The 16408-nt window shown below is 35.2% G+C and overlaps 1 protein-coding gene across 4 annotated transcripts in view; it reads left to right on the top strand.

Annotated features, from left to right (window-relative positions):
- USP24 (ubiquitin specific peptidase 24) overlaps nucleotides 1-16408 on the top strand; it is a 135234-nt gene that overhangs the window by 13404 nt on the left and 105422 nt on the right. For 3 of the 4 annotated variants that reach the window (XM_063106914.1, XM_063106913.1, XM_063106911.1), the window contains exon 2: nucleotides 16177-16342. In XM_063106914.1, coding sequence (XP_062962984.1) covers nucleotides 16177-16342 — 166 coding nt within the window. The remainder of the gene's footprint in view (nucleotides 1-16176; nucleotides 16343-16408) is intronic. The other variant, XM_063106912.1, reaches the window with a different exon arrangement.

Below are 16408 nucleotides of genomic sequence, written 5' to 3'. Positions count from 1 at the left end.
AGGGTTGAGTTTACAGAGCATTTTCACATACATTATCTCATTAAAACCCTGTGTAGTTATAAGCAAAGCAAATGGCATTCTCTTTTTACCAGTGAAGAAATGAAGGTTCACAGAAAATAGCATTCCATCTAATTGTGGTTAGGTAGTTATCAGTCAAAATTACTTGGAAATGGATTTTAGTTGGACTTTTATCTGCGGAAATGGAATAGGCAATCTCAAAATGTCCTAAGTGTCTGGTAAATGTATTTAGGCAGAGGTTCTGGGATATTGCCGGGGATATACAAGGGACTAGGTATCAGGTAGTAGTTTAGACACTGGAAGTAGAATGGAGAGTTAGATACAGCTCCACTCATTGAGTAACACAATCTAATTGGGGAGACAAACCTGTAAATAGATGAAGTTTAATGCAACTCACTATTTGATGTTATGGAGATAGAAGAAAGTACTTTAAATACTCTCTTTAGTGCCTGGCCCCACATATAGTTCTCTGTGCCTAGGATTCTATCCTCTTCTCTTAGATTTCATAAGTATTTATTAGATGATTAACATGTACTCATTCATTCACCAAATATTTATTGAGCACCTACTTTGTCTCAGGGACTGTTATAGATAATGGAACAAACAAAACAAAAATTCTGCCCTGGTGGAGCTTATATCATAGTGAGGAGAGACAGACAACAAACAAGATAAATAGATAAAACATCAAATGTCTGATTATAGGTACTGTGTCAAAAAACAAAGCAGGAAAGGGGAGAGAGAATGTTGGACTGGGAGTGAGTATGACAAGGGCTGCTTTTTAAATAGATGACTGAGATTCAGGGAAGGCTCCACTGAGAACATCATATTTGAGCAAAGGACCTGAGGCAAGTGAGGAAGCAAACTGCTTGGTTATCTCAGAGAAGAACACATAATATAAAATTTACCATCTTAACCTTTTTTAAGTGTACAGTTTAGTAGTCTTAAGTTTATGAAATTTTTCATCTTGGAAATCTGAAACTCGATAACTAGTAAACAATAACTCTTTCTTTCTCCTTACTCCCAGCCCCTGGCAACCACCATTCTACTTTCTGTTTCTATGAATTTAACTACTTTAGATACCTCATATAAGTGGAATCATACAGTATTTGTCTTTTTTAAACTGGCTTGTTTCACTTAGCACAATATCTTCAAGGTTTGTTCATGTAGTATGTGACAGGATTTTCTTCGTTTTTAAGACTGAATGGGTCCCCTTCTTATATACTTTCATAGTACTCTGTTATAATGACATGTGCCTAAAGAGAAATTGTAATTTCTTATTTGTCTTCTTCCTTGATAGGCAGGGTATATCTAAGCTTCAAATGCAGAATGTGTTTGTTTTATTGTTGATGTATTCACAGCTTCTGGAAGATACTGAATGAAAATTCTGTATGAAAATAGAAGACAGAGTACCTTACTTTGCTTGGAGGACTCTTGAACATTTTGTTGAAGAGATGATACTCGAAATGGTTTTGAAGAAGAAGTAGGAATTTATTAGGCTGAGAAAGGGCAGTCTAAGCATTCCAGGGCATTCTAGGCAGAGGAAATGCATACAACTATGCAGGGTTTCATGACAGGACCTTGTGTGCACAGGGGCCTGAGAAGTTCAGCATATCTTGAGCAGAAAGGGAGTAGAAAGTGGTAGACGAGGTTCTATTTGTAGGTTGTGGTCAGAATGCAAGAAGCTTGCTTTCATTCTCTGGTCACCTCTAGGTACCTGGGAGCTAATGGAGGTTTCTGAGCAAGCAAGTGATGGCATCAGGTTCCTTTTATTTTGTTTTGAAGAACAGTTATTCTGATAGCATTTTGGAGGGGACACAGGAGTGGTGATAGAATGGTAAAGGCGACAGCAGTTATAAGTGTCACAGCAGTCCAAGCAGCACACAACCAGGACCTCAATCAACTAAAGCAGTGCTTGGCTAGCAGAGACCGTTCAGCAGAAATTTCCGAGGTGGAATCATTGTGGTGTGGTGACCAACTGATGGGGACGATGACACAAAGTTTCAAGGGGTAGGAATTTAAAAAAACAAATCTGAAGCAGAACACTGAGTTCTTTGTGGATATGGTAAATTTGAAGTACCTTTAGGGCACCATGGTTAAAGAGTCTAGCAGAGAGGTAGAAACACTCATCTGAAGCTTGAAGAGAGGTCTGGGCTACTGTTTATTATGCAACTGTTTGCTGTAGTGGATCTTTTACCTATGCCATGGATTCTCTCTCATCTGTGTGTTTATACTGCAAGCCAGGCACTATTCTCTGTTCCTTTATTGAGGAAAACTAAGGCACAAGGTTAAGAAGCTTATTCAAGGACACATAGCTAGTAAGTGGTGGTGACAGAATCAACATTTTAGATCTGCTATATAGGAATACATAGGAAAGGAAATTTCAGCAAAATTAAGAATGGAAGCTAATTGTTTATGCTAGATGACCCCTTATCTAGAACTTTAGATTAAATTTTAATAGATTGAGAAATACAAGGGCTTTGGAAGAAAAGAAATTTTAACTGGTGACCTCTCTTACCTTCCCAGATCTTGGGTTTGGGTAATTTATGTGAGTTCTATTTGTGTTTTTTGTGAAAACATTTTTGCCTCCATTCTGGAGTGGTGCTTATTGAGGTCATGCTGTTCTACCAGTTTTAGGAGGAATTGGAGTACCTCCAAGTGTACTTAATCTAGAGCCAGATATTTGGAGAAAACTTGACTTAAATTTTTATCCCATTCTGAACACGAGTGACTGTTGATGTTGGCAAGGGTACATAAGAAATGTGACTTTTGGTGAGTAACTGGTCTTATTTGAGCCTGTTTGTTTGCTTATCTGAAAAATGAGGATGATAATTTTTACCCCACAGGGTTTTGGGAAGAATTAAATTATAATATATGTTCACATTCCGTAGTGTCTGGCACAGTTACTGACACATAGTAGCTAGGTACTCAGTGCGTGTGTTAGCTCTCCTTCTGCCATTTGCTCATTTTACTCTCATAAGAATTTACCTAAATCCTCTTTACCCTATCTCCTCTTTCCTTCTACCTGTTAAAACTGAAGGTCCAACATAGCTAGTAACTGGGGATGCCCTAAGGAAATTGGGATTGATGATCTGTAAGTCACAAACCTTAAATCTAAGTGAAAGGATAAATTCTATATAAATAAATCCTACATGCAGATATATAGTATATATATAATATGTATGTGTGTATATATACAAATCCTGTATGTGATAACCTCTTCTCATGAAAAATCTGGTTTCTATATATTCTAAATACATGAATAACCAGCAGAGGTTAATGCAGGGAACCACAAGAAATGTCAGCTGTTGTAAAGTAGTTAGGAAATTATTTATTACATATAACATGGAATGAAAATGCATTACAGGAAAACAGTTTGCAAACAAACTTGAGACACAGTGTATTAATAGCTTGGGGACTGCCTACATTTACTTGTCTATCATGTGTTCTTTTTCCAGGAAGCAATATTTTAGGAATTATTTTCTCTAGTCAGGAATAACAGAAGGAATATCAGATCTGCGTATAACTACCCTAGAATTACTTTTTAAAAATATATAATAAATTAAGACCGACAATCTCAAGATTTAATGAAAGTTATTACAGATTAGTAACTTAGAATCAAATGTTCATATTTTCACATATTTCCTTAAGCATCTGACATATATGATACTAATTCTTTATTTTAGGAAATAGACAAATCAATTTAAAATCATCATGTAGAAGTCAATCTGCCATCTTCGTTTTTCTATACATTGATCAGAAATTTAGAAGTTCTTTTAAGTACATTGTTGTCTAATAGGATAGTTCAATAATTGAATTTAGTATTAAAATAAACTTTAAGCAACATTGGCAGTCTCTTGTCCATTAGGTTGAATTTTCTGTATCTATTTGTTGAGTCAGTGGGCAGAGAGGAGCTTATCTCTAAACTGCAGGCAGTAGGTACCTCCCCAAGTAGGTTTTGCTTCTTTCAACAAAGAAGGCTTAAATTTTAATGATGTATCCTTGTCCAGTTCAATAGCAGTCTGTTTGTTGTCTTTTTAAAAACTCAGTGAAAGTAGCTTTTCTCAAATATTAAACTCTATTATTAACTTAAAAGCTTGCATGATGATACTTTAAAGGTCATTTGCAGGGGTTAGGTAAATATTTTTTTGCGTACTCAGCCCCCAGTTAAGATATTGCCTGTATTTAAGTTGATTCATTTGCATTTTTCAAACGGGCAACTTTTTGGAAATGGGTAGTGATATATGTATGACCATCTCTAATTGCAATTTACAATATAAAAATTATCAGGCAGAGAAATATTTTTGTTAAAGTAATCTATAAGTTAAATCTAAAGATCTTTGCTAAACTTTGTTGGGGTAGATTCACACTATACAGAGACAACGTTGATAAAGTCTATGAAAAACTTCAGTTCCAACAGTTAAAAGTATTATATTGCCCTTATAAGTAAATAGTAAGCCTTAGTCTGAACAGATGAAGTTTGCAAACAGAAGTTACAATCACAGCTATTTGAATTCCTAGCCATGTTCATGACACTATCAAATGTTATGGGAGTTACAGAGACCTTGTTTATATTTTCATTTGTATTTTTGGGCATAAAAAATATTACATATTTAGGAAATAGCGTAAAATACTGAAGACATATTAGTATGTATACAACTTTGTTAATTGTTTTGATGTTATTTCTAAATTGGCCAATTCAGGAATCATAATTTAATGCATGAGCTCATCTGTATTATTATTATTTTTTTTTTTTGATAACTGAATAAATAAGATTTAGTGCTACTAGAAAATTTTCAGGTTAAAAGTGACGTTCCAGAATTGTTGGTAAGTTCCATTTCTCTTCTTCTGCCTTAGTGCCAGAATTGTGTCTCTCTAATAAATGCTGGATTTACATGAATACTGTAAACTATTTTTTTTAAATTAAGTATTTTCCAGTTTTAAGAGATTGATGGAATATTATAATAAAAAAGCAGTAAAGACATTGCCTCAAGTAGTCAAAAAGGGTAAAAATGTTGAGGTTTTATTACTTAGTACACTTGAAGAATAAAGTAATACTGGTTTTGGAATATGATCTGTAAACTTCTGACTGGAGCACTGTTTCCCTTAAAGTTCTTCACCTGTATACACATATTAGTTCTCACGGTGCATACACAAGAACACCCACAGGCTGGCTTGCCACCCTCCTTCTTTACTTTCACATTGTCCCGTTCTTTAAAGACTAGAATTGTATCTTATCTCTGTCCCCAGCACTAAGCACCTTGTTTAGAACAAGCTTTTGATAAATATGTTTCTAATTAATTTAGAATTGTTGATCATTAATGGCTACTTTTTTATCATTTGGATTTGGCATCTAATGAATAGTATATTACATTCCAGGATTCTTATTAAAAGCCCAATATATTATGTCTCCTGGGAGCTATTTTGCAATGGGACAATTCTGAGCTGCTTTGCATGTGTTCTCTTGCTCAATATGTAATTTTTGCCAAGGACAGCCTCTACTCAACGTGATGACTCAAAATATTAAACCAGCCTAAATATGGTTCATGCCACTATTTCCCCCTCTGTGATTGCCTCTGTGTTGGCAGCAGCCTCCTCAGAATGTGATCTTGCTCTGTATCGTTCCTTAACCCTAGTGTAAAGCATGTATGTTCCCTCCTTTTTAAAGCCAACACTGTTTAACATACTTAGGAGGCAGCATAATATGTTTCACCTGTCAAGTCTTAAATATTTTTTTAATTGCTGTTTTAAAACTGTCTGATGGCCATATGTAATAAATTTTTGTTCTAGATCATTAGGTGTATGTAACTCTGGTTCTTTGAAATTCTCAGATATGTTTATGTCATGCTTAGTGACTATAATCATTGAACTCATTTTTGTTAATCACCTCTTTTTAGTAACAGTTTTATTGAGATATAATTTACATACTATAAAGTTCACCGTTTTAAAGAGTACATTCACAGATTTATGCCACCATTGCCACTGTTTAATTTTCATCATCCCCAAAAGAAGCCTCATACCTGTTAGCAATTACTCTCTTTTTTTTTCTCTTCCCCTATCCTCTGGCAAACACTAACCTACTTTCTGTGTCTATGGATTTGCCTATTCCAGACATTTCATGTAAACCTGAATCACACAGTGTATAGCTTTTTATGTGTGGCTTCTTTCACTTAGCATAATGTTTTTGAAGTTCATTCATGTTGTAGCATGTATCAGTATTTTGTTCATTTTTAGGACTAAAAATATTGCATTGTATGGCTATAGCACGTTTTACTCATTAGTTTTGATGGACATTTGAGTTGTTTCCACCTTTTAACTATTTATCAACAGTGCTGCTTTGAACACTCGTGTACAAGTTTTTGTGTGAACATATGTTTTCATTTCTCTTTGGTTTATATCTATGAGTGAAATTGCTGTGTCTTGTGGTGACTATGATTAACCTTTGAGGAACTGCTAAATTGTTTTGCAAGTGACTGTACCATTTTATAATCCCAGCAGCAATGTATGAAGGTTCCAATTTCTTCACATATACTTCACCAATACTTGTTATTGTCTGTCTATTTTTATTTTTTCCATCCTAGTTTGTGTGAACCATTATCTTGCTGTGGGTTTGATTTGCATTTTCCTAATGACTAATTATGCTAAGCATTTTTTTGTGAGCCATTTATATATATCTTCTTTAGAGAAACATTTGGTCAAATCCTTTGGTTATTTTTTATTGGGTTATTTGTCTTTTTATTGAGTTGTAAGAGCCCTTCTGTATTATAGATATAAGTCCCTTATCAGGTGTATAACTTGCAAATATTTTCTCCCATTTTGTAGATCTCCTTTTCACTTTTTTTTTCCTTTTTTTTTTTTTTAAACAGTGTGGTGACATTTACTTCACCAAGAGAAATTTGCAATTGTGAACATGTATGCATCAAGAATATATGAAGAAACATTGAGTGACCTGCTTTGAAAAATGACAGATCACTATTAGTAGGACATTTTAACACAGATCTTTCAAACATCAAGAACTGTGTTACAAAATATACAGTGAAGGTAGAGAAGATTTAAATATCAAAAACAATGAAGTAATTTAACCTAATGAATGAACATATAGATTATTCTGCCCAGCACTTAGAGAATACCAATTTTTCTCAATCAAAAATGGAATATTTAAAAAAATTTTTACATACTGGCCAGGAAGAAAGTCAGTCCAAAATTTAAGGAACAGATATGATATAGAGCATACAGAGTTAAAAATTAATAAGAAATAAAACCTGTTTATTTTAATTTTTTTTTTACTGGTTATGAATATTCATGGGGTACAAAGCTGACTGTCACCACTCATGCCCAAGATGTGATGGCTGGATCCATACTGGTAGCATGCCCATTACCACAAATTGCAATTTATCCCATGTCCTCCCATACCCAATTACCTCCCACCAGCCTCCCCATTCCCCTTTTTCCCCATTCCACTCTGTACCCTAGGTATGCTTTCTCTCTCTACAAGTCCAGTGCACCACTGTGGTCCGTCTGTCCTTCCTTCTTTCTCTCTTAGCTTCCACTTATGAGTGAGGACCTTTTCACTTTCTTAATGCTGTCCTTTGATGCACAAAAGTTTTTAATTTTGATGAAGTTAATCTATTTTTTTCTTTTGTCACTGTGCTTTTCTGAGAAATAATTACCTAATCCAAGGTCATGAAAATTTATTCTCACATTACATTTTAAAGGGTTTTTTAAATTTGGTGTGAGGTAGGGGTCCATTGTCATTCTTTTGTTTGTGTATATTCAGATGTCACGGCACCATTTGTTGAAAAGGCTGTCCTTCATTGAATTGCTTTTATGCCTCTGTCAGAGACTAATTAAGTTGAATTGTCACCATTACTGGAAATTCAGTTGACCATAAATATCAGGTTTCATTTATGGAATCTCAATGCTAGTCCATTGATCTATATATTTATCATTATTCCAGTGCCACAATGTCTAGATTACTATAGCTTTTTAGTAAATTTTAAAAATGGGAAATGTGAATCATTGAGCTTTTTTTTTTTCCCCCCAATATTGTTTTGGCTATTCAGGGTTCCTTGTATTTCTGTGTGAGTTTTAGGATCAGATTGTCAATTTTTGCAAAGCTACCTGAAATTTTGACATTGATTGCATTGATTCTGTAGACCAATTTAGAAAATATTACCATTTTAAGTTCCACTTCATGAACATGGGATATCTTTTCATTTATTTAGGACTTCTTTTAATTTATTTTAATGCTGTTTTGTATTCTTCAATATACAAGTCTTGTACTTCCTAAGCATTTTATACTTTTTGATGTTATTGTGTAGGAAATAATTTTCCTTAACTTTATTTTAGGATTATTCATTGTTACTGTATAGAAATACAATTGAATTTTATATATTGTTATTGTATTCTGCAACCTAGCTGAATTCATTTATTCCAGTAGTTATTTTAGTGAATTCCTGAGGATTTTCTGTATGCAAGATTATGTCATCAGTGAATAGAAATAGTTTTATTTCATCTCTTCCAGTCCAAATGCCTTTATTTCTTATTTTGTCTAATTGCCTTGGCTAGACGCTTCAGTACAATGTTGAATGGAAGCTGTGGGAAGCTGTGAGAGCTAACATCCTTGTCTTGTTCTTGATTTTAGATGGAAGCATTCAGTCTTTCACAATTGAGTGTGATGTTAGTTGTATATGCCTTTCATCAGATTGAGGAAGTTCTCTTTTATCTCTAGTTTGAGTGTTTTTTTGTTTAGTTTTTGTTTTTTTAAATCATAAAGGGTGTTGGATTTTAGGAATTTTTTTTCTGCATTAATTATGATGATCATGTGTTTTTGGTCCTTTGTGCTGTTATTCTGGCATATTATATTGATTGATTTTTGTGTGCTATACCAACCTTGTATTCCTGGGATAAGTCCCACTTGGCCATTGTGTATAATCTTTTTTAGATATTTCTGGATTTGGTTTGCTAGTTTATTGTTAAGGATTTTTGTATCAATATTTACAGGAATATCGTTCTGTAAGTTTTTGTGTGTAGTATCTTTAATTCTGGTAAAATATGTGATGGTACTTCACAGAATTTGTGGAAAAATAGAAGATAATATGAATCTTTCCATGAACTTTTTGAAGTACTCTCATACATAGCATAAAATTCACCATTTTATTTATTTTTAAGCATACAGTTCTGTGGTATTAAGCACATTCATATTGTTCTGTATCACCATTGTCCATCTCCAGAACTTTTTAATCTTCTCCAGCTGAGACTCTGTACCTTTAAACAAGACCTTCCCATACCTTCCTCTCCTCAGCCCTTGACAACCACCCTTCTACCTTCTGTCTCTATGAATTTGACTACTCTAGGTATCTCATATAAGTGGGGTCATATAATATTTGTCCTTTTGTAATTGGCTTATTTCAGTTGGCATAATGTCTTCAAGGTTTACCCATGTTGTAGCATGTATCAGAATTCTCTGTCTTTTTAAAGCTAAATAATATTTTATTGTATGTATACACAACTTTTAAAATTTATTCGTCTGTTGATGGACACTTGGGTTGCTTCCACATTTTGATTATTGTGAACAATATTGCTGTGAACATGAGTGTACCATATCTGTTCACATCCCTTCTTTCAGTCCTTTTAGGTATATAACCAGAAGTGGATTGCTGGATCATATGGTAATTCTATATTTGATTTTTTTGAGGAACCACTGTACTATTTTCCACTGCAGCTGCAGTTTTACACTCCCATCAGCAGTGTACAAAGATTCCAGTTTTCTCACATCCTTGTCAACACTTATTATTTTCTGTATTTTTTATAATAGCCATCTTGATAGCTGTGACATGTACTTTGTCCAGTTTTAATATCAGGGCAATACTTGTCTCATAAAATAAGTTGGAGAATGTTCCCTCCTTTTCTATTTTTTTGGAAGAGTGTGAAGGGTTGATGCTAATTCTCCTTTAAATGTTTGGTGGAATTCACCAGTGATGCCATCTGTTCCTGGGTTTTTCTTTGTGGGAAGTTTCTGATTATAAATCATTCTCTTTACTTGGTATAGGTCTTCAGATTTTCTGTTTTTTCTTGAGTCAGTTTTGGTGGTTATGTTTTTCTAGGAATTTGTCCGTTTCATTTAGGTTATTTGTTAGCATGCAATTGTTGACAGTATTCCTTATAATCATTTTTATTTCTGCAAGATCAATGTTGATATTTCCTCTTCCATTCCTGATTGTTAAATTATTAAATTGAGTCTTCTCTCTTTTTCTGTGTGTCAGTGTAGCTAAAAATTTGTCCATTTTGTTGATCTTTACAAAGAACCAATTTCTGGTATTGTTTATTGTCTCTACTGTTTTTCGCTTTCATTTATTTCCACTGTATATTATTTTCTTTCTTCTATTTGCTTTGAATTTAGTTTGATCTTTTTTCCCCCCCTAGTTTCCTAAGATGGGAGGTTAAGTTATTGATTTGTGATTTTTCTTTTTTTCTTAATTATGAGCATTTACAGTTAAAAATTTCCATCTAATCACTGCTTTCACTGCATCCCATAAGTTTTGTTATATTTTAATTTTCATTCATCTCAAAGCATTTTCTAATTTCCTTTGTGATTTCTTCTTTGGCTCATTGGGGGTTTAGGAATGTGTTGTTTTATCGTCCCATGTTTTTTTAATTTCTTAAATTTCCTTCTGCTATTGATTTCTAATTTCATTCCATTGTAGTCAGATAACTGAATCATACTTTGAGTGACTTCAGTCCTTTCAAATTTGTTGAGGCTTGTTTTACAACCTAAAATATGCGCTATCCTGGACAATATTCCATGTGCACTTGAGAAGAATCTATGTTCTACTGTAATTGGGTGGGGTATTTTATAAATGTGTTTTAGGTCTAGTAGGTTTATACTATTTGAATCTTCTGTTTCTTTGTTGATCTTTTACCTAGATTTATTATTGAAAGTGAGGTATTGAAATCTTCAACTACTATTGTTGAATTGTGTATTTCTCTCTTCAATTCTATCAGTTTTTGCTCCCTGTATTTTCAGTCTCTGTTGTTACATGCACATATGTTTATAATTGTTATGTGTACCTGATGGATTAACTCTTTATCATTAAAAAATAGCCTTTCTTGTCGTTTAACATAATGTCTTTTTTTTTTTTTTTTTCTGATGTTAGTATAGCCACTCCAAGTCTCTTTTGGCTACTGTTTTTATGGTACACTTTTTCCATCCTTTATTTTATTTTTCATTGTATTAACCTTTTCTATCATGAAATGTCTCTTAGTCTCTAGTAATATATTTCTTGTCTTAATGTCTATTCTGTCTGTTACTAATATAACCATTCCAGCTCTCTTATGTTTATCTTTTACACCCTTTTATTTCAACCTCTTTGTATCTTTGAACCTAACGTGTCTGTTCTAGACAGCGTATAGTTGGATCATATTTTTAAAATCCATTCTGCCAACCTTTCACTTTGAATTGGAGTGTTTAGTCCATTTACATTTAATATAAGACAGGATTTACACCTGCCACTTTGCTATCTTTTTCAGTTATTTCTTAGTGGTTGTCCTGGGGATTACAATTAATGTCTTAATTTACAGAGAAATTGCAAAACTAGTACAAAGAATTTTTATATAACCTTACTTAGGTTCTTCAAATTTTAACATTTTATCACATCTGCTTTATTATTTTCTCTCTCTGTATATGTGTATATATATAGATAGATAGATAGATATACAGACATATGTAATGTGCATGTGCATATAAGATACATGTGTTTTGTAGTTGTTGTTCCTGAACTGTATGGGAATAAATTACAGACATGATGCCCCTTTACCCTTAAATACTTTAGTGTATATTTCCAAAAAATGAAGATAGTCTCTTAAAATAACCTCAGTATAGTTAACAAAACCAGGAAATTAGCACTAATCCAGTATTAAAATCCTTTGAAACCAAAAAGTAAAATAAAACAAACACAACTTCTTGTTTTAAGATCTAGTCCAGCTAATGGGTACAAAACTATGCTATCTAGCCTAAGTGAATCATTGTGCAGTATATGCATGGATTGAAACAACACACTATACTACACAAATATGTACAAGTAAATGTTAAAATATTTTTAATTAAAAAAAAAAAAGATTCAGTCCAGGATCCCTTGTTGCATTTGGTTGTAATATCTGTCTATTCTCCCTCGGTCTTTCATGACTTTGACATTTTTAAAGAATAGAAGCTAGATATTTTTTAGACTGTTCTTCATTTTGGGATTCCTCATGATTGGATTCAGGTTATACATTTTTGGCACATACCACACAGGTGATAATTGTGCCCTTTATAGTGCATTGTATCAGGAGCACGTGTTGTTTGTCTCATTACTGATGCTCTTAGTTTTAATAGCCGCTAGGTACATTTGATGATTTCATATGTGATTTGATTATTAACTCCTGTAGGAATTAATGATAGATATTCCATAGTAATGACATATACTCACTTCAGAATCAGCCAACTGCTTGTGTGTGTGTGTGTGTGTGGTTTTATGTGCTTTGACCCTAGGTCAATAAATTTAAGCATTAATCTGCTAAGGTTGCTGTAACAAAACACCACAGACTGGGTGACTTAAACTATAGGAATTTATTTTCTCACAGTTCTGGAGGCTAGAAGTCCAAGAACAAAATGTCATTAGGGTTGGTTTCTGGTGAGGATTCTCTTGTGACTTTTGCAGATGGCCATCTTGTCTCTGTGTCTTCTCATGGCCTTTCCTCTGTGCATTGGTGGGGGAGGGGGGCGGGAAGGATGCTGATCTCTGGTATCTCTTCCTCTTTTTATAAGGACAGCAGTCCATCAGACTAAGGCCCCACTCTTATGACCTCATTTAACCTTAATTTTCTCCTTAAAGGAGAAATTTATATCTCCAAATATAGTAACATTGGGAGTTAGGGCTTCAGCATATGAATTTGGCAGGGACGCAGTTGGTCCATAACACTGATGATATTAAGACTTTTTTTTCCTTCCCCAAGGAAGCTTGTGGTTTTTATAGCTGCTATGTACATTTGATGATTTCATATATGATTTGATCTCTTAACTCTATAAAAATTAACGATGTCCCATAGTAATGACATATAACTGCTCAGAATCAGCCAAGTGAATTTTTTTTCTATATGCCTTAATTCTACTTTTATCCTAGGTTAATAAATTTAAGCATTTAATGTGTGCAATTTTAAGACTGTCCTAAATTTTTTATTCTTTGGGTCCCCTTAGGTTCCTTTAATTAAAATTAGCTTATTTACAGTACTTATGAATTAAATGTATTTCTGAAGTGTTGCACTTTAAAAACTGAATTTTTCCCAGACATCATGATTCTAAACCTTCTCAGTTCACCACCCCCACCTTCCCTCCCCCTTTCCAGTTTACATTGTCTTCTGTACCTAATTACCTTCCTGTTGGTTGTCTTATTTTCATTCCAATTTTGTCTCGAACCTGAAAAAAAAAGTGTTGGATTCCTTTAGATATCATTGATATGGGATTGAAAGTAGTTTTTTTCTGTGTGCATTTATCATTTCTGTTTTATATTTATGGTCTTTTCCTTTATTGAGGTTAAAGACGATATTTTTAATGGAATGCTTTTATTATTTTATTTTGTAATGATTGAACTATAGAGTGAATTGTGAAAATATTTAGATTTCCAAAAAACTGGAGTAGATGTTAGGCAGTTTGGGGTTCAATTTGCTTTATTATAAGTTAGCATGGTGAGAACTGAAGGAAAGTCTTGCAGTTACCCACTAATAGTTGAAACTGTTAGCATGGATTACTTTCCCGTTTAACAGTACTCGTTAAATACTGACTTTGTGTTAAGCACCAGGTTCTGGAAATATAGAGGTGGTCAAAAATAGACAGCGTTCATGCCCTCATTGGGCTTGGTTTAGTGGTGAGAAACAAAATAAATCACAAATAAATGTAAAATTACATCTGTGAGTACGTCGTGCTATTCAGGAGAGGTTCAGGATGGTCGGAGTATATAGTAATTGGAGGAATTTGACCTAGAAAGTTCTAGAAAGGCTTCCCTGACAGAGTTAAAGATGTATAGAAATTAAGTAGGTTTTAAAGAGGGCAGAAAGATGAGTTCAGGAATATTGGCCTAAAACAACCTTTTGTTATGCTCATAGATTCTGTGGGGAGGAAATTCAGACAGCAGTTTATCTCTGCTGCATGATGTCTAGGGCCTCAGCTGGAAAACTGGCAGCGACTTGATGGCTGGAGGTGACTTGATGGCTGGAGGCTGGACTCATCTGAAAGCTCCTTCACTGGCCTCCAGGGGCTGGCTGTCCGGTGGGATCTCAGTGAGGCTGTTGGACAGAACACCCATATGTGACTCTCCATTTAGCCCGGGTTCCCTCACGACATGGCGTCTTGGTTCCAGGAGTGAGTGTCACAAGAGAGAGCGAGCCAGGAGGAAGTTGTATTGCCTTTAGTGACCTAGGCTTGGACATCATGCAGTGTCACTTCTGCTACATTCTGTTCGTCCAGGCAGGACCACACACAGTCCCACCCTGGTTCAGAGCCAGGGGAAATAAATGTCGCCTTTTTTTTTTTTTTTTTTTTAAGATAACCGGTAAGGGGATCTTAACCCTTGACTTGGTGTTGTCAGCACCATGCTCCCCCAAGTGAGCTAACCAGCCATCCCTATATAGGATCCGAACCCATGGCCTTGGTGTTATCAGCACCACACTCTCCCAGGTGAGCCACAGGCTGGCCCTAAATGTTGCCTTTTGATGGGAGTTTGGCAAGGTTCTAGAAGAGCATTTGGGACCAGAAATATGCTATGGCCTTTTGGGAAAATAGTCTGATACGGGGAGCATTTTGTCTATCAAGAAACCAAATCCCAAAGAAACCCTCTGGAGTGCAGAAGGCTGGAGAGAAGGGATAAACCATTCATTGCCTTGTAGAGCATTTAAAAAATGATTTTGGGTTATCTTAACAAAGGAAAGCCATTAAGGTGTTTTAGGGTTAACATTAGATTTGTGCTATATGAAAATCGGTATGGAGAACAAATGTGTGGTGTAAGGGTGGGGATGAGGGAGACCAATTAGGAAGCTGGTGGAATACTCTAGGCATAAACAGTGGTAGCCTGGGCTAGGTAGTAGCTATTGAAACGGACAGAACTAGATGGATTGGAGGGGAACTTAGGAGGTCTAATCACCACGTCTTGGGGGTAGAGATGGGAGAACACAGTGTTGTGAATGATTCCCTGGTGTCTGGTGTCTACTAGATGAATGTGGTGCTGGGATGGAGAACATGAGTAATGACCAGGATTGAAGGGAGAGGGTCATGAATTTGGTTTGGGGGACACATTGATTTAGAGAAGATGCAGGCAGGTGCATTTGCGGGTCTGAAGATCATAGGAGAGATCTAAGCTGGAAATAGAAATTTATGAGTCATTGGCAGATAGTAGATAATTGAAATTTAGAGTATGGATGAGATCATCCAGAGAGATAGACTAGAACCAGAAGGGAAGAGGACCTGCCCCTGAAATTTGAGGAACTCTAGTATTTGATGGCTGGGATGGGGAGCATTTACCAGGAGAGGAGATAGACTAGGAACAGCAGGCCTGTGGGAGGAGAACAGGGAGTGTGCTGTCCTGGGAGGTAAGGGGAGAGAATCTAGCATTCCAAGAGGAGGCAGTGGGCAGAAGTAAGATAAGGACTGAAACATGGTCATTGGATTTAATGATATAAAGTTCAGTGGTGACCTTAACAATGGCCACTTTGGGGCAGTAGGGCCTTGGAATCCAGATTGGGGTGGTGTCAGGAGTGAGTTAATGGTGGGGAGAGGGAGAAGCAAATATAGATACCTCTTTGAAGATATGTATCCCCTTAGTGAAAAAAGAGAGGCAAGGACAGGATGGCTGGAGATGAAGATAGTTTTGGTATTTTTTTAATGAGAAATTGAGAGTTCATTATTGAAGAAGCAGATGAGGTTACTTTCTGAGAGAGAAGGGATACCAGAATGATAAAAGTTGAGAATATTTGAAAGATTCTTGGTGAAAGATGTGATTATGAGAAAGGTGGAGTTCACACTATTGGTATTAATAGCTACCATTGATTAAGTGTCTACTCTGTCCCAAATTCTAAGTTTTTAGCAGTCACTAATTAGCTTATTTGCTTTTTATCTTAATCCCTTTTTGTCAGAAGAATGATGAAAATGGAAACTGCTCAGGGGAAGGAATTGAATTCCCTACAACAAATTTATATGAACTGGAAAGCCGTGTTTTGACTGATCATTGGTCCATCCCTTACAAGCGAGAAGAATCACTAGGCAAATGCCTCTTGGCTTCTACTTACCTAGCAAGACTTGGTGAGTTTTCAAACCTCAGAACACATGAGGAAATTTTTTTCAAAGGAGGCCTGAGTTTAATCTTAG

Source organism: Cynocephalus volans, chromosome 8, assembly GCF_027409185.1.
Source record: "Cynocephalus volans isolate mCynVol1 chromosome 8, mCynVol1.pri, whole genome shotgun sequence".
NCBI classification, from domain to species: Eukaryota; Metazoa; Chordata; class Mammalia; order Dermoptera; family Cynocephalidae; genus Cynocephalus; species Cynocephalus volans.
This window is presented reverse-complemented; position numbering and strand designations above follow the sequence as displayed.